This window comes from Diaporthe amygdali (assembly GCF_026229845.1).
Source record: "Diaporthe amygdali strain CAA958 chromosome Unknown NODE_19_length_847323_cov_64_739301, whole genome shotgun sequence".
NCBI lineage: Eukaryota > Fungi > Ascomycota > Sordariomycetes > Diaporthales > Diaporthaceae > Diaporthe > Diaporthe amygdali.
In genome coordinates this window covers 178,139-195,716 of record NW_026517039.1, presented here as the reverse complement: position 1 = coordinate 195,716, position 17,578 = coordinate 178,139, and the positions used below count along the sequence as shown (strand labels likewise).

The following is a 17,578-nucleotide window of genomic DNA, read 5'->3' as shown; positions in this document are numbered from 1 at the left end:
TTCAGACGTCTTATTACAAGTTGCATTTTGCCGGCCAACGAAGTACGCATCATCTGAATCTAAGTCATGATGAATGGACATATCCCGTTGTGGAGCAACCACGAACCCCGGTATAATGAAACGCGAAAGTGACTCTCGAAGGATCGTGTTTGGCGAGCGTAAACCTGACAGAATTGCAGTTGCACTAATTGTCTATCAGCTCTTAAGTGCCTGAGCTTCCGAACGCGACGTCCTTGGCCATCAAAATTCTCAAGGTTGTCAATAGGGTTCAGATGCTTCTATTAATTATCCATATATGATGTCGTGCAACAAAGAACGTAAAGGCTCAACTTTTCTAACGAACCAGGCCACAGTCAGAAAACTTGCGCCAGAGGTTGGCGTTGAGTTCTTGCTTGGGCTGCTGCTCCATGGCAGAATGGGCACACTGATCCGTGTGATCACGCTCTGACAGCTACAAGTCGAGCGTGTGTAATCCTGTCCTAAATAAGACTGTGAGAGTTCTCCGAGCTATCTTGGCACAGCGGCGCTGGTGATCTGCAACAATTGAACAAATACCATCCATGATAGTTCCCAGGCTTCATGGCATCCACAACGACAGTATTTAAATTCCCACACACCCAGAACATGCTCATGCTCCAATTTAGATTTCTAGTCTTCCATGACTTCTTCCATTCGGATTGTCATCAGCCAAATCCTTCAATCCGTGTCTTTTCTGAAGTCTTTTTCAGCCTTTTCGTCGCGAACCTCTTCGTGCGCCCACGCGCCATATATCATGCCAAAGCGAAAAGCACCAGCTGCCACATCAGCAGCGCTGTGCCCGTATGGAATTTTGTGCAAAAACGTGGCATGTGGGTTCTTGTAAACAGCAGAGATCACCCTCCCCGGAGCCATATCTGCAGTGCGAATCGTCGGACTGTTATGTGCCGCTGTGGAACCGGAGCCCTTCGCCCGTATTAGCAGCGAGGAAGAAGTCGAGCCTTTCGCGGGCATCTAGTGTCCGCAAGCCGAGGCACTGACACAGCCTCACGAAGTATCTGAAAATCCATTCTGCCTTAATCAAGCTGTGGACTGATTCTCCACCCCCAGGCCTGGAAATTCATACTCATCTCCTGGAGTCCAACATTTGTTCAAGCCAGAAACTTATGACCGAGCAGATGTCGCCCACGCAATAGCGACACGAGAGACTGAGCAGGTGAGATGCCCAGTAGCTTTGAGTGAAGTCATCGTAGAAGTATCCCGATTTAAGAAGTTGACTTGTTTCTTGTATAAACACTCACCGTCAAAGAATGCATTCCCTTCGGAGGCCTCGCGTATATCACCTCATCCTGCCTGTCGTCTTCTCGAATTCGGGCAAAGCGTACTTTGAGGTGAATATATGCTCACGAATAATTACCTTGAAACAGGATTCAGACAATGCCTCCCATCCTTTACATCAAATGGATGGTAACATCTGCGTCCTCGCAACACGGAAACAACATGAAATGAGATTCTGCCCATTTCAAATCTCTGTGTAGTCTAGGGCAGCGACTGAATAACCATGCGAATCTGGGCTCATGCGTTGTGGAAACGTCTATTTTTCGGTCGATCGTCTGTTTCTTTTTTGGGGAGCCGAGACCCATAGAGATCACCCAACTTATATACGCTCTCCCTTCTCATTGAATCTCTGCACCTCCCCGGTTAGCAGCGCATCCTGCAAAGCCCGCCCAATTTCCATGACCTTGAAACCCTTCTCAATGGGCAGGGGCACGGGCTTGTCCTTCAACACGGCCTCGGTAAACTCATTAGCCTCCAGCGCGAACGCATCCTCAAACCGCTGCCAGTACTCGGGCTGCACCTCGTTGCGAATGCCCAACTTGTCCGCCAACACCACATTGTTAGCCCGCGGCACCACGTTCACTGACACCTTGCCCTCGGTGCCTGTGATCTCGGTACACACGTCGTGCCCGTGCGCCTGCGTGCGCGAGCAGTAAAAGTAAGCAATCTTGCCACCCCAGAACTCGACCACCCCGACGCCGTTGTCGACGTCGTTCATCTCCTTGAGCTCCGGGTGGTGCTGCAGCGTCCCGGTCGCCCAGCACGCCTTGGGCACCGGGTCGGACAGGAACCACAGCGAGAGGTCGATGTCGTGGATGGCGCAGTCGACGAAGATAGCGCCGTTGCGCGGGGCGTAGCGCACGAAGAAGCCCGTGTGGTCCAGCAGGTCGCACGTGTTGGAGCGCACGATGAATGGGTTGCCGATTGCTTTGCCCTCAAAGATTTTGGTTGCGGCGTCGCGGTACGAGGCGTCGAAGCGGCGTGAGAAGCCGGCCATCACCTTGAGATGAGGGTTGGCTTTGGCTGCGTTAACGACTTCGGCGATCTATAGCAAGGGCGTCTTTATTAGCCTTTCAATGTCGACTCCATGCCTCTCCTCACAGATCAGTCTGCTTAAAAGGTCGGTCGTCGACATACCTCGTCCATCTTTGTACTCAGGGGCTTCTCGCACAAGACGTGCAGACCCTTTCTGATGGCACCCATCGTTTGGCTCGCGTGGACGTCGGTGCTGGTCGAGATCCACACAGCCTGCAGGCCTGGGTGGGAGAGCATTGCCTCATACGAATCGTAGACGGTGACATTGAACTCCTTGTACTCTTCGAAGGCACGGGCCCACTCGAGCTCGTGGGGCTCTGTGCTGCAGACGGCCACGACTGAGGCGCGTGGTACGCGATAGATGAGGTTTTGAACATGGCGGCGGCCCTGCTCGGTGTCAGCCGCACGTCGTCAAACGCGTGTGCAGTATAGTATGGTGGAGAGTACTGACCATGCGACCGAGGCCAGCCACGGCGATCCGGAGAGGTTCCATGACTGCTGGTGCCAATTTTTGCCCTTTCTTGTTTCTTGCTTGCTATTCTCGGGAGGGCTGTTGCTGAGTCCGATACGCTCCCAACTGTGGCTTCTTCATGCCGCGGCCTCTTGATATAACAACCTCGCCGCCCACGTCTGGGCGACTCTCAACCTGCTCACTCTCCATTTTCTGATCAGCTGCCTCGGAGATAGCGTGGGATTCGCCTTTCCACGTGAAGCAGTCATAATACCGCTAAAAAATGTTGTCTTCATGTTTCTTTTTTCCCCTCTTCGGACGAGTCCGGAAAACAAGGAAAGAGCATCCGTAAAGAAGGTAGGGACACCCGCAAAAGTGGAAAGAACTTCCGCGAACCAGGTAAATAAATCCGCCAAGTTCATCCCCGCAGACGCGCAAACCCCACATGCATCCTTGGAGAACTGCGGCTCAAGACTCTCCAGGTAGTGTCAGAGTGTCTGGCTGGCTGGTCTGCATTTTGTGGGGTAGCTGGGGAAGAGGAATGGGGAAATCAACCTGCATCTGAATTTTGTTATACGGACTGAGATCCTTCACAAACTCGGATCCCCAAGTACAGGCCAGCCAGCTTGTTAGAGGGCCGAATATCGGAGTCTTTGGCCTTCTCCACACAAAACATATTACATGCTGTCATCATGTCACGAGTCGAAAAGCTTGGATACGAGGCCCTGCTGCATAACCGTGACAAGGGCATTGGAAGCTTGAAGCTATAACATCAGTCAACTGATGTTTTGAAACAAAAGAGGAGTTCTGTAGTACGGAATCTATACTCTGTCATGACCCAGAGAACAACGGGATGAACAATACCATGGAAAGGGATCGGAAACATATCCAGTGTTCAATGCCAAACTAATGGTTAAGTGGAACAATATTGGAAAAAGAAGGCTAATTCGCAGTCGGATGCCCCGCCAGAAAGTCTGCAAAATTTGAATCAAAAGTACCAAAACGAATAACATCGGGCAAGCATAATTAAAGCAACGCACTGTCGGATGAATTGTACTGTCTCTGTGTTCTCAATTACAAACGGGGAGGCAAGGCATGTTCAAGTGCAACTAAGACTTGATTGTTATTCTGCAATATTACTTCTAGCTGCTATAGTAGCGTCACAGATTGCGGTGCAAAACTTTTATTTTCCATAAATATCTGTGTGCGAATAATATCTGTGCACAGATTCTTCGACCGCGCAGCGTGTGGAGACTAGTCCGGCTCTAGCCCTGTAGCTATGATGCAAGTGGGAGCGCTCTTCATTCCTACCATACCTTTTGCCTTGACTAGATAGAACTTTATGCAAATTTGTGTAATATAAGACATCACTTAGTAGCTTTAACTCTTACATGGCCCTCTCCTGACAAATTCAATTTTCCCTTGCGGCAGTAGTGAGCACCGTCGTGAGATAGGGCGAGCCTAACGACGAGGAAAGTCAGTTTCATAGAAAATGCTGATTTAGACTAACAAAAAGTAAAAATTGAAAATAGTATAAATTATCAGAAATGCTCGATATATTAAAGTATTACCAAACCTATCGCTTCACGACTTTCAAAGCTTTCTGGCTATCCCTTTTGTAGACAATCAATCACCCCCTTCCTCCCACGTCTCTTCTCCCTAAAAGTACAATAATCTTTATTATCTACATTTCTACACCGTCACCATGTTCAAGACATGTCTTCTCTTCCTGGCCGGTGCCGCGATACTTCACGCGGCTCCGACTCCGAGCCCCACGGTAAGTCTGACTCCGGCCCAAATCGAGGCTGGCTGCACCTTCCACATGATTCCGTTCCATCCGGAGTGTCACGTTGCGGACAGTCAAGACAATACTCTCCGCATCGGAGCCACTCCGGCCCCAACCCCTATCCTCGGCATGGGATGTCATTTAGAGGATGGTAGTATCATCCCGGATTGTAATCTACAATTCGGTGGTGGGCCGCTTGGGCACGCCATCGACGGATGGATAGACAGGCTGCTTTCTGGTCATCACCATAAACACCACAAGACTAGCCACCATCTATCATCCACCGAAACGTCAAATCATATGCAGACCACAACGAAGGGCCATAAACACCGCAAGACAAAGAGTCATAAGCACACCACAACCACAGCCAATATCCCGACCGAGACGACAAGCCATGTGCCAACCACAACCACAAGCTCTCTTCCGACGGAAACGACGAGCCATAGGCAGCACAAAACGACGGCCCCTATGCCAACTCAGACAACGGGCGTATCGACTGAGACAACAACCCACAAGCACTCCAAGACAAAGGGTCACAAGCATACCAAAACGAAGGGCCATAAGCACACCAAAACAACGATCGATATCTCAACCCAAACGACAAGCCATGTGCCAACCACAGCTAAAAGCTCTCTTCCGACCGAGACAACAAGCCATGGGACAACCAGATCAAAGAGCCCCATGAAGACAACAACCAAGCATGAGCACACCATCTCAACGTCAACTTCCTCTACTGCAACCCCAAGTGCAACCCCTACAGACGACGCTCATCATAACGTGACCGACGTGATAAAGACTCTCAAACCCAGGAAAGGACAGAAAGGCCCTAGAAATTGGTCTCGGTGTTGGACGTAAGTAGCTTGTATATATAATTTTGACTTATCAACAGCGACACAACTACCCCCACCCCTCTCAGTATCCACGACTCGCCTGAAACCTTCGGCTGTAGCTGTCTAGGTAGTTCACTGGCGGAAAGTGGTTTACTTCAGCACTTTATCGTTTAAGACTTTCTTGTTTCACTTGTATAGCTAACTCTTAATCCTGCAGTGGGTGCTGGTATCCCCGGCGCTGCTCTCCTCGGATGGCTCGGCAAAAATATCGCGGCGGCTAGAGGTGCCCCTCACATGTACAAGGAATGGTCGCGTTCCATGCATGAGTTCCAGATGAATCGTGTTCAAGATTGGGTGGACCAGATCTCGGATCCCAATGCTCAGAGTGGCTCCGATATCAGCGGCAGCGACGCAGACCTGGGAAGCGAGGTAGCCGACTCTGTAGACGAGTTGTACAACACGTTCCGTGAGCAGGGCTACGATGCCAATGAGGCCATACAGATTATGCAGGAGCTCGAGGACTATATAGCTCCGGCAGAATCTTCCGTGGGCGAAAGCGCTGGAGCCTCTTCCGTGGCCGAGGCCGCTTCTAGCCTCGCCGATATCGACTTGGCGGGCGTCCGGACAGCGGCGGACGTGGCGTCGTCGGGAGCGAGCCCCGAAGCGGTAGCTGACGCCCTCTTACGGGCAGGTGTACCCGCCGGTGATGTTGCATCCACATCGGAAGCTGTCACTGCCGCAATCAATGCAGCACCCAGCGGCTCGCTGGGTAACCCGGCGTACAGCGCGGCCCTCAACGTTATCTCGAAGGCTGTTAACCCCCAAAGTGTAGCTGCGGCCGAAGCAGCAACAGCCGCAGTTGATGGTGTAAGTGGCGAGGCTCTCGAACCCTATCTCAGCTCTACTGGTATTCCACTGCACAATCTGGAAAGCACGGCGGCGGCCGTGAAGGATGCTATCCGAGAAGCATCGGCCTCCGGATCAGACCCTGTCCGTGCCGCACTCGATACCATTACACACGCTTTCCCTCCTGGTTCCTCAGACACCAGCTCTGGTGCCATCCCCGCCCCGAATACAGCTGTTTCTGAGGCTGTCCTTGATGTCATTGGAGCCTCGTATAACTTTTGGCATGGATACTCGTATGCTGTCTATGATACCTTTCAGAAGCTCGACGGTAAGGCGCACTCGAAGACTCTGGAAGACATCCTTGCAAACGGCCCGCCACCAGCTATGGAGCCTTACAGGGGCATCGCCTTTCCGTACCGTCGTGGAAAACCCCAAGGCCACAGCGACAAATCATCGAACGGAAAGCATGAGAAAGGCTCCGACAAGCCAACCAGCACGAGCTCATCCCCAAAGCCCACGTCTTTGAGATCATCGCCGACCGTGAAAGGGATTGTCAAGCCAACTAGCACAGGTTCATCTACTCCACCAGCGGCTACACAACCGGCTCTACCCGATGTGGGTGATTGTATGGCTAAATGGAACAAGGAGACACTCGAGGTCCGGGCCAGAATTAGCAAGCTTCTACTTGAGCACATATTTACATACCTGAGCCAGCCTAAGCCCATATATCTGCTGTACCTCGGACGCACTGCTGTAGCCTTCAAAGAGTTCAACAGGTTGTGGCATGCTGTCCCACTTGCAATATGCAGGGTGAAGCAAGACCCAAACACTCTTACACACATTGGTCCAAGCGGGATCTCGCAACAGGCTACCATCGACGCGTTACTGGGCATATGGAGCGTGCTGCCGGAAGTCAATCTGGACCAATGACGAGGCCCCGACGGCTTGGAACCGGGGCCATACGGCACAGGGGAGGAGCTATTTGATGTCCAGAAATCAACGCTATCATTTGGGCTATTGGGACAACTATTACAGTGACCCTCCGATTGGACTATCTTAGATACAACGAGGGTACCTGCGCATGGTGCTCTTTATATTCCAAGGGTAGGGGTCCCCGGGGATCTAAGAGACTGACAGGATGGAAGCTTCCGAATCACCCAGATCCCGAGAACCTTGTCCCCAGAGTTTGTGTTTCTCAGGGACTTGCTGCAGTTAGCCATGTTTCTTTTCTTGTATACAGACGGCGCATTATTAGTTATTCTCACTTTACCTTGCCAGCCGGTGAGTTGATGTCTCCTCGGAACACATCTTATAAGCCGAGCCGGATGCATAGTTTACGAATTGTTTTGCTTTTAGTAGGCTAGAATATGGGGGAAAAAAGAAAGAAAGACAGAAAATGGAAGCAGAAAATGAAAACAGTTGACACCTTTCACGTCGTTACATGTTCGCATAATGGACAGCTCTAACGAAGCAATCCTCAAAACTGAAAGAATGATTTCCGAGTGGCGTGGCCTCTTATGAGGTGATAGCATAGGTCATGAGGGCTCGGTAGACCTCTCCCGGCCCGCCCTCTTCAGAATCGTCCAGTACAATCTCCTTCTCGATGCAAAACCCAAGCCGCCGATACAACCCGACGCCAGGACGAAATGCCGTGACGTAGACGTCGAGGCCAATCTTCTTGGCTTCTTTAAGACCGCTCGCAACCAGCTGCGTGGCGATGCCTCTGCCCTGGTTGTCTGGATGTACTGCTAAGTAGTCCAGCTCTGTACGATAAAGCCAACGTGTTAGTGCATCGTGCATGGCCTAGGTGACTTGCCGGATAACGGGGAGATTACTTACGAATGTATGTCTTCTTGGACAGAATCTCATTCTCGGACTTCTGGACCGGGCTTATCGGCTCATCAGTTGTATCGCCAGAGCTCCAATCGGCCATCGAGGCAAGGCGGCGGAAGAAAGCTTCATCGTCTTCGCTGACCGCCGGAGTCACGGCTTCAGGCCAGACAGACGCGTCAAAATCGGCCGGGAGGATCCATCGCACGTACCCAACGATGCGACCAGTATCGGGGTGGACAGCTTTCAAATGGCGTTTCGTCTCGCGCCTAGTCAACAAGTTATTCGGGAAACGCTTGGCAATCTGAATCACATGGTATTCCAGAGTGCGGTTCGGCCAATTCAGACGGAAATGCGGATCAGCCCAGAAGGCAGGGAGGTTGTTGGCGGCGAGCGCATCGCCGTCGGCCACTGTGCAGCCCGAGATGATGTACTTTTTGGTGCTGGTCAATTGCATGTTGTTCGACATTTCAGATTACGTAATACATAGAAGGTCTCAAGTCGTTCATGAGGGTGCAGGTGCGTGAAGGGAAAGCTTAAAACGAACGATTGGACAGGCAAAATCCTGGATACCAAACGGTGCTCTAGATCCCCTGCAGCTCGGAATTCGGCTACATATGTCCCGCACCGGGATTTGATGACGAGAAAACCGACGGGAGTGAGAACATGAAGCCGTCTCGCCTAAACGGGCCCGTACTATGTAGTGTCATCCCCGTTACGAGGAAAAGCTCGCTTTATCGAAATACACATCTCGCCCCGCTTCAATCCAGAATCCGACTTCATCAAGAGCTATAGTACGCACGACTGCCTAAGCACTATTCAGTAGTTAGGGAAGGTACCGCAAGGCTTGCCAAGTAGGTACCTAGGTACCTCTCAGGACCTACGAGACTGCCAGTGCGGCACGGCGTGAGCGGTGAAAGGATGGCACACACTGTACAGAAGCCACCGCTGTCGTCAGAACGGCGGCACTGAGCTAGAGAAGCATGCATACACACTAATTAGGAAAACTGCCCTCTCCCTCCGACTTTCCGGTGGAAAGCTGTTGTAAGCAGTCTGGTCGTTGGGCGAGCCCAATATTGAAGGCGAATGGGCCACGATACCACTCAATTTACAGCGCTGGAACTGGACAGTTGGGCGAAACAAGAACTGATCGGCGGTCCGGAGCCTAGTGTGCATCCTCTGGCATCAGAGGTGGGCCAATTCGAGTCGAGGCAGCAGTGAGCCGCCCGGCAGTATATGCGACCTGCAAAGATTTACGCTGTCGGGCTAAGTACAGGACGACTGTTGGTGATTCCAAAACCAACGAGCACCAATCTAGTGAGGCGATGTAAGTGTTGCTGTGGTTCGGCCGAAGGATCGGCCGTGCCCACTTGTCTGTGACCCACAGACCTTCTCCGGGTCCATATCGCGGCGCTTGTGATGAACATCTGAAGGTTTGAGAAAAATACGAACCCTCTTTCGGTTTCTTGGGTACATAAAAAGTCACAGACCTCGCATCAGCTTCTACTGTTGGGGCGACTGGCCTTTGGCGGCTGCGTCGAAATTATAACTACTGACCCCACAGCAGCCAGTCACACGATCTCAGTCCTGCCAGTAGATCTGAACAGTTTCTCTGGATCCTCCTGCATTTTCTCATAAGTTTTTGCAGGCAATCAACACCGCACAGTAACCTTCGCCATTTCAAACAGCAACCATGTCTGAATACACATCCACCATTGAGGGCTATCAGCGCGCCATGAAGTGGGCTCTCACGGGTCCACCTCAGGAGGCAAAGGCATATGTCGAGGCTCTCTCGACGCCTACCTTCTACCACATTATGAATGGACAGCGTCTCTCTTATGATGCCTATGTCAAGGGCATGGAGGAGTGGCGCAGCAAGGTCAGCCACTATGAGCCTGTAGTGTAAGTTGAATATTGGTTAGCCTTTATCGTTTTGCTCAAGGTGTTGTGCTGACACGTGCACCAATACTGCCAGTCTAGAGTTTCTCCGTGATGGCGACATGCTGGCAGCTCGCATGACCGGCACAATCAAGGTTGATGGAATCGAAACTGAATTTGAGAGCTCCATGTTTGCCAAACTCGATAGCGCCGGCAAGATGGAATGGCTGAAGGAGAGGTCTGTCTGGGGCCCTGTGGGCGGTGCAGCTGATAAAGGCACCGATCTAGGTAGGGGCGCTCACTACTGAGAGTGTGTCTGAGCTCACAAGATCTGCATGGATGGGATCCAATTGTCCAATTAGGCTGCTATATTTGTCGATGAGAAATGAGGGACGCAGGATGCGAAGCCTTCTGCATGTTTGGTGGACATTCGCAAACGGATCACTCCACATGGGCCTAGTATCCAACCTTGGATGTTCCACGAAATTGTATTGGTCAAATCGCGCGGCAGATAGTGTACATCAGATTGCTCGTGCGCGTCGGTGCTCTTTGGGAAAATTATTGAACGATGTGCTCGTGGGCAAGGCTAGAAATACTACAGTAACGTTACTACTTACATCCGACAGCCTCAAGGCAGCTCGGAAGGGCCTAATTCGGGCGCTGGCTATCAAAATGTAGCCTAGAATCGTTGTAGTATATGCTAGAATTGATACACAGTGCGATCTGAGTCACATCGTACCAGAGTCCTCCACGCCCCATTTCAGGAGCGCACAATGGTATTATCTTGAACCTCTCGCTTGGAAAGAAAAAAGAATATTCCACTCGGCAGTGGTGCGAGGAGGCTGGAGATGGGGCGATGTTTGCTAGAAAGTTTCATTCAGGAAACAGAAGTCAGGTGGTATACAAATGGCTATAAGCGCCGTCTCCCACGGCCTTCTGATCTGAGGTTATTTACACTTTTTTTTTTCGAAAACGCATTATGTAAAGTATCTCTTTTGTGATACAGTTCTCAATTGAGAACTACGAAAATGTTGATTTCTGGATTCAGCTCTTTTTGTTGGGGAGCTGGGAGTGTATAGTATATATTGTATAAACGCGGCTGTTGTGGTTAAAAATGTGGCTCTGAGCTAGTAAAGCCTGTCTGTGACGGCTGGTGGTGATTCCAGGCCGATTCGATAGACTCAGACGGCATCATCCGCACCGAAGGCACTGACGTCACCGAAGAAGCTTCCATGGCCGAGAGAGGCGGTTTCACGATAGTAGGACTATGCTGAGGTGTACTGCCACGGGCTAAGCCCAAAATGTGGGTCGCAAGTGAATAGGACGTCGCTATGTCTTAGGATAAGTTGCGCCGCTGTGAAGCCTTAGCGAGGGACTGATCCATGACGAAGAGGAGTGAGTACCACAGCCTCTCTTGCTCCCCCCAAATCCTCTTGAGACGGAGGCTCACGTTGCTTGAGATTGGTAAGCGGCTTTTTCAGGACCTCCTGTTTTCGTGGGCTGGCTTCAGCTGTAAGTGGTGCGCAGTGGGCCAGCGTCATAGATAAGGATTCTGGCAGCTCGGAAGAAGGCGAATCGGGGTCCGATACTTCGAGAGAGGTACCAAATTGGACGTCGATAAAGACCTCACAAACATCCGAGTGTCCACCCCCGGTATGGCAAGGCTTCAGAAGTGCCACTTTGAAATCTTGAGGTTGGCAATAATTGTATCATGGAGCGGGTTCTCAGAAGTTTGGCGATCTATATTGGCGCCTCAAATACCCCGGGTGGATTTTGCTTGAGGCGTAAGGGATCTAGTGCTCAGCGTGCAGCCGGATCGAACTGGTAGCGCTTGAAAGCACGGAGAGAGAGAACTGCTAGCATGGGGGCGGTTTTTCGTGCAGAAAGCTGCGCCTCAAGGCGCTCAGCCCAATACGCTGCAGAGACGGGCCATTGTGTGCCTCCAAGGTGGGCATGTGGTCGAGTTTCTGGACCGCGCCAAGCCGAGAAAGTGCCTACATCCATCCTTGTTTTTACACAACATGCAAGCCACTTCAAAGTCTGCAGTGGCACAGATTTCCACGCCAGAACCTGCAGGCTACGAGTGAACAGAGACCTTTCAAGAAGCTCTGCCTGAGGGTAATAGTCGTTGTCCATATTTGTGGAGCAGTGTCGAACGGAGTATCTCCTGTCTGCTCTGACTTCTCGACAAGCTATTCCGGCGTCTCCTGCAGTGACCTAAGAGAATTGGGATCAGTATAGTCATTGAGAGTAAGAGTCTAATCTTGATCGAAGTCGGTCCCATCGTCGCTGCTGAGATTCCCAAGTCCGAGGAGGGGTTGGGCATGCAACTGCATATGCACAGCCAGCCATGTACGACGGTGAATTACGTGGCACCAACGAGCTGCGATCCGAGATTGACAGACATCTGCTACTAAATCGTTCATCTGTCCTCCTTTCGCTAATTACCCCTCACTCAGAAACCTCAGCAAGTCCTCATCATCAGCTATCGCGACATCTTCAACGTTTGACCGGGCGTTGTTGCGCACCTTAGGCACGGGGATGCGGTCATTATAACAATTTGGAAAGCTGATTGCACTTGGACTTACATACATCTTTTCTAAAATATCGTTCAAACAGTCCCGACCGCACTCACACCTGTCATCTTTCCTGATCATAGGAGAGCAGTAGGAAGATTCTTGCTCATCCCAAACAGCTCAACAAGAACTCATCAAATCATCGAACAAGAAGAAAAAGAAGCTTCAGCTACAAATTTTGAGCCAACACAAGGACCCCCCAATTCTCGGAAGATGCAAAGATGTCCGGCCTGGAGCCCCTCGCAGCTCTGGGTCTTGCCTGCAACATACTCCAAATTGTAGAACTGGGGCAGAAGACCATCGCGTGTATCAAGGATGTATACCAGGGGCGCACCCCAGACGAAGAACTCAAAAACAATGCTGTCGGCTTGGAAAGTCTCGCAAACGAGATCAAGAAGCACAGTGGACCCGGGAAGAAGAAACTCGAGGAGATCCTGGTCCAGTCAGCTGCCAGTTGCTCCAAGGCAGCGCGCGAGCTCCGAGAGGAGATGCATTTCCTTTTCGACAATGCGAAGCGAGGGAGCCTTGCGTCTGCTTTGAAAGTCACAGCAAAAGTCGCCTGGCGGAAACGCCGCTTGGACAGGCTGCAGGGGAACCTAGACACCGAGGAGAAGCGGATGCAAAACCGTCTTCTTGCGCAAATATGGTAAGCCGCGAATTCACCTGCACTCAGAACCTTCTTTTCGTTGAGACCGGGCCCCAAGCACATATGGTACTCTAAATCTTGGAAATAGACCTTTGCTTTGTTTCGGATTTTTCGGTGAACTTCCCTGTGCGGATCACCGAGTGTCACGCCCTTTCCCCTTTGCGTCCGACTGTGGTATTTTGCTTGGCTAACAGTTCTTCCTCCACAAACCAGGTCAAGTACCGATGCAGCTCACATAAAACTAGATGGAGCCAGGCGCGAGCTCCGCTTCTTCATCGAGCAATACAGAGAAGGCCGCCGAGAGACGACTGATCTTGTGTCTTCGGAAGGTCTGAAGACTAGGGAACAGGTCTCACTCGAGGCCGGACGGACCAACAAGGCGGTAGCGCTGGTCGGCCAGAAGATGGACTGCCTAGTAATGAGCCAAGAGGCCCATGTGGATGACCAGATTCGAGACCGTTTCCTCAAAAGTTTGAAATTCCCGGATTTTAACCAGCGTCGTAATCAGATTGACGACGCCTATGAAGACACGTTGGATTGGGTCTTTGTCGGGGACCACGATGACTACTCTGATGAGGACTTTGACTCTGAGGACGCATACGGTACTACAGAAAGTGGCTCGGGCAGCGGGTCAGACCGGAGCACGGATGCGGATTCGGGGGCAAGTTCTTTGGAAGGAGAAGAAGACGGGGACCAGGAGCTTCTATCCGAAATCAAGTGGGATAGCTTCTCCAATTGGCTTAGCTCAACCGATGCCATTTATTGGATCAGCGGAAAGCCAGGCTCGGGCAAGACGACTCTGGTGAAGTACATCTTGGGTCAAGATCGGACGAAGAAGTATCTTAATGCCTGGTCTCCTGGCTGCGAAGTCGCATCCCACTACTTTTGGCGACCGGGCTCCACAATGCAGAGAAACATGGAAGGGCTCTTCTGCTCGCTCCTTTATCAACTTTTGGGCTGTAACAACACGGCACTCAGAAAGGTCATATCATCTGTGTCGGGCCCAAAAGACTCATACACAGACTGGTCTAGCAGCGAACTTCGCTCAGCACTTCTAAAGACCTTGGACTCCTACGAAAATGGCGTGTGCTTGTTTCTGGATGGCATTGATGAGATCAACCCCGAAAATAAGACCAAAGACAGCATCCCAGAGTTTCTGGACTGGGCCTTTAAGCTGTCGCAGAGGAGAAAGATCAAACTTTGCTTGGCAAGCCGGCCTGATCCCCAGATCTTGGAGACAAAATTATCCATATACCCACGAATCCGATTACAAGATTTGAATTACGAAGACTTGATGGTCTACGCAGAAGAACATGTCGAGTTCCCTGAGACGGAAATGTCCGAAGATCAATATGACCCGATCCGATCCTTGGTCGCTAAAGCGGAAGGAGTGTTCCTATGGCTCATCCTTGCGACAAAGAGCATCAACGAAGGATTTAGGAACTATGATAGTGTTGAATCTCTTCAGAAGAGAATTGATCATTTGCCGAAGGATTTGGACAGCTTATACCAGGACATGTGGGCAAGGGCCGGCGCGGACAGCTTACCCGAATACGGTCAGACTGCCGCGCTTTACTTCAAACTTCTACTTGCCAGCAGACACAGACAATTCTCCACCAACAGATTCAATATTTTCCAACTCATGCTTGCAACAACGCCTGTTGCTGATAGAGTATTGGATGCCTTGGACGGGACATCAGATTTCGTTAGTCAAGACATCATGTTGAGGAGATGCCAGGAAGTTGAGAGGAAGGTGAAGATCTATTGTGCCGGTCTTGTCGAATCGGGTACTGAAGGGAGAGTAGACGAGGCGCACAGAGATACGTCGAGCTGGTATGGGCACATGTATGACATGGTATGGCCTATTGCGACCAGCTCAGACTTGCAATTCATACACCGAACCGCTAGAGACTTCCTTACCGACACCGAGTCGGGCAGGAAGATATTGGATTTCGAAACGGCGTCAGAGTTTACCGTTCATTACCGGCTTATGAAAGCTTGGCTAGCAAAACTCGCACTTTTTGCTCATAATGATGACTCGGCGGATTGGTCTTACAAATTGACGAGGTTTCACGAAACTTGGGAAGGCACGAATGAGTGGGTATGTGCGGACTGGCATCGACTGATGTTGATTTGCGAGAAACTTGCAAACTCCGGCAGGTTGTTTGTGGGGTCGTGGGATGACGCAATTCCCTGTCCCGGCGCCGATTTCTTGAGGGTCTTAGCTCAGTACCACTGGGACGATGAATTTATCATTTCAAGACTGAAGGACGGGAATCTGAGCGGCAATGAGAAATCCGCGATCCTGATGGGCCTGGCCGATTCAGTTACTCAACTCAGCCACGGAAGACATGGCCAGTCTCGCCTTCGTACCTTCCGCGAGTTGCTGTCGGCAGGTGCTGACCCGAACTGGCAATGGTGGGAGTCGTGCCATCATTTGCCGGCCACACAACTGGAAACTCCGTGGCAGCACTATCTGGTCGAATTGATGCAGTTTTTATCTTTCATTGCTCAACACAGGCGCTGGCAAGTAGCGAACACATGGACAGAAGTTGCCATACGGGCTGAAATCGTTTTGTCGTTCATAACCGAAGGCGCAAAATTGGATGTCATGCTCAACATTTGCATAACTAATGAAAAGTACGCTTGTTTTGCATGGGACATCTGCACGTCGCTCACAAACAATCTCATGGGAACAAGGAGCTATAGGGTGTATGCATCAGTTCCAGCGTACACTATTGTTCGAACTCTGACCGAAACTATGCGCCACGGCTCTTCGCAGTTTGATGAAGGACCCTTTCCAGAGAGCTGTGTCAGTCTGGAACAAGCATGCATGGATCAGCGGAGCAGCACAATGTGTCGCGTGTTCGGGCAGCTCAACGGGAAAGAGCCACATCCAGCAGGACGATATGTGCTTTGGGAGATCACCGAAGACATGCAAACACAGCTTGGGAGCAAGCTCGTCGAGGAAGGGTTCAAATGGATACCATGGAAAATATCGGCCGAAATCGGCAGTCGGTCAGACTCACATGGTGGTCATTATCCAAAGATCTTCCAATCGATCATCAACGATGAATCTTGGATTTTGAACCCCGATGTGACATCTGATCGTTCTATGAGAAAGTGGCTTGAGGAGCTAGGACTGGTAAAACTGGTTGATAAAAGACCCAATATCCGTCAATGGGTCGAAAAGCATAGGAAGGAAACTCTTCAATCTGGGATCGCAAAGTAGTGGAGGGTATCTTCATGTAATGATCTCGTGAACGACTCTTCTCATCTTTCAAACATTTCTGATAATGTAAAAGATTGAAATCGCTTATTAGTCAGCTAAATATTCAGATCTTACGCGTCACCTGAAAGCAATACTTGCATCCAGCTCAAACGGTGGTGTGTGATACAAAAAGGGCTTGAAGCTGGAGCGCATAGCCTTGTCGAGGTCAGCCAGGAGGAAATGGATAAGAGCGCACGACTAATTCCAACTGACGAATAAGCTTGACATTAAGCTCATAGGGTACCTGGTCTCAGTGAGACACGGGCTCTGATACCATGTTTGCCCTGGTTGATCATTTCTCTGCTGTCAACGACTGCTTGGTCGTAGTCATGGTGACACCATTAAATTTCAGATGAGGAACCTTCACATGTCGGCCAAGCCGAAAGTCGACACTAGAGATGATTGTAACACCATTTCGTACCCTGACTTGCAGGTTCTCATGTGTTATTACCGCGCTTCATTGTCTTCTTCGACATAACCATTTGGGTGATTGCAAAGCCTATCGTCTCCGTCCCTCAGCAACTCCTCGCATCCTTTTACTTTTTTTTTTCACAGCTCTTGTGCAAACTGTTCACTAGCCAGACATTCTCCGTGCATGTCCGAGCATCAGCTTAGCCTTTGCGGGTACATCATCTCCGTCATGGATGAATACACCAATGAAGAAGTAAGGAGTCCTGTTATAGGACAATCTACTATAGGAGAACTCGCTATAGAATAATCCCTTATAAGATGATCTCGTGTAGTACTTCTCTGCTAGATCTATAGAAGGACTTTGTCAAGCCAAAACGGTCTCCGGTCAACCATGTGTCTTTATCCCTGAGAATAAGGAGGTTTCATTCCAACATTGTATGTGAAGCATTGCTTGAGGCTAGAACGTCGATTCCAAATTGAGAGCTGCACGAGCTGTGTACATCTTGAACTGTTGTGTAGCGATCCTACGTCATATTAAGTGATGGAAAGTCCGAGGAAAGGCGGGTAGTATTGATTTTACTTGTGTAAATATCAAGTACTGGGCCCTGCTGTTACAATAAATCAGCTGTGATAATGTGGCTCTGGATCGGTTGCCTGTTTACTGGAGCACCAGTCTGGCGGGGGAGAGCGAGAAGAGTTTGAAC

At 50.5% G+C, this 17,578-nt stretch overlaps 6 protein-coding genes across 6 annotated transcripts; 3 read left to right on the top strand and 3 right to left on the bottom strand.

Moving 5' to 3' along the window:
- Positions 1–696: 696 nt before the first annotated feature.
- Positions 697–990, bottom strand: J7T55_010416 (uncharacterized protein; the record flags this gene model as incomplete). The annotated part of the gene is made up of 1 exon (XM_053144957.1): positions 697–990. One exon carries the CDS (start codon positions 988–990, stop codon positions 697–699), a length of 294 nt encoding a protein of 97 aa, XP_052992263.1.
- A 643-nt stretch (positions 991–1,633) lies between these two features.
- J7T55_010415 (uncharacterized protein) lies at positions 1,634–2,842 on the bottom strand (the record flags this gene model as incomplete). Its single annotated transcript, XM_053144955.1, has 3 exons — positions 1,634–2,359; positions 2,452–2,736; positions 2,801–2,842. The coding sequence occupies 3 exons, from the start codon at positions 2,840–2,842 to the stop codon at positions 1,634–1,636; spliced, it is 1,053 nt and encodes a 350-aa protein (XP_052992262.1).
- A 1,663-nt stretch (positions 2,843–4,505) lies between these two features.
- J7T55_010414 (uncharacterized protein) lies at positions 4,506–7,192 on the top strand (the record flags this gene model as incomplete). The annotated part of the gene is made up of 3 exons (XM_053144954.1): positions 4,506–5,305; positions 5,382–5,437; positions 5,634–7,192. 3 exons carry the CDS (start codon positions 4,506–4,508, stop codon positions 7,190–7,192), a joined length of 2,415 nt encoding a protein of 804 aa, XP_052992261.1.
- A 585-nt stretch (positions 7,193–7,777) lies between these two features.
- On the bottom strand, positions 7,778–8,561 carry J7T55_010413 (uncharacterized protein; the record flags this gene model as incomplete). The annotated part of the gene is made up of 2 exons (XM_053144953.1): positions 7,778–8,025; positions 8,102–8,561. The coding sequence occupies 2 exons, from the start codon at positions 8,559–8,561 to the stop codon at positions 7,778–7,780; spliced, it is 708 nt and encodes a 235-aa protein (XP_052992260.1).
- Positions 8,562–9,785: 1,224 nt separating this feature from the next.
- On the top strand, positions 9,786–10,278 carry J7T55_010412 (uncharacterized protein; the record flags this gene model as incomplete). Its single annotated transcript, XM_053144952.1, has 2 exons — positions 9,786–9,994; positions 10,068–10,278. The coding sequence occupies 2 exons, from the start codon at positions 9,786–9,788 to the stop codon at positions 10,276–10,278; spliced, it is 420 nt and encodes a 139-aa protein (XP_052992259.1).
- Positions 10,279–12,767: 2,489 nt separating this feature from the next.
- On the top strand, positions 12,768–16,424 carry J7T55_010411 (uncharacterized protein; the record flags this gene model as incomplete). Its single annotated transcript, XM_053144951.1, has 2 exons — positions 12,768–13,192; positions 13,406–16,424. 2 exons carry the CDS (start codon positions 12,768–12,770, stop codon positions 16,422–16,424), a joined length of 3,444 nt encoding a protein of 1,147 aa, XP_052992258.1.
- Positions 16,425–17,578: the final 1,154 nt, after the last annotated feature.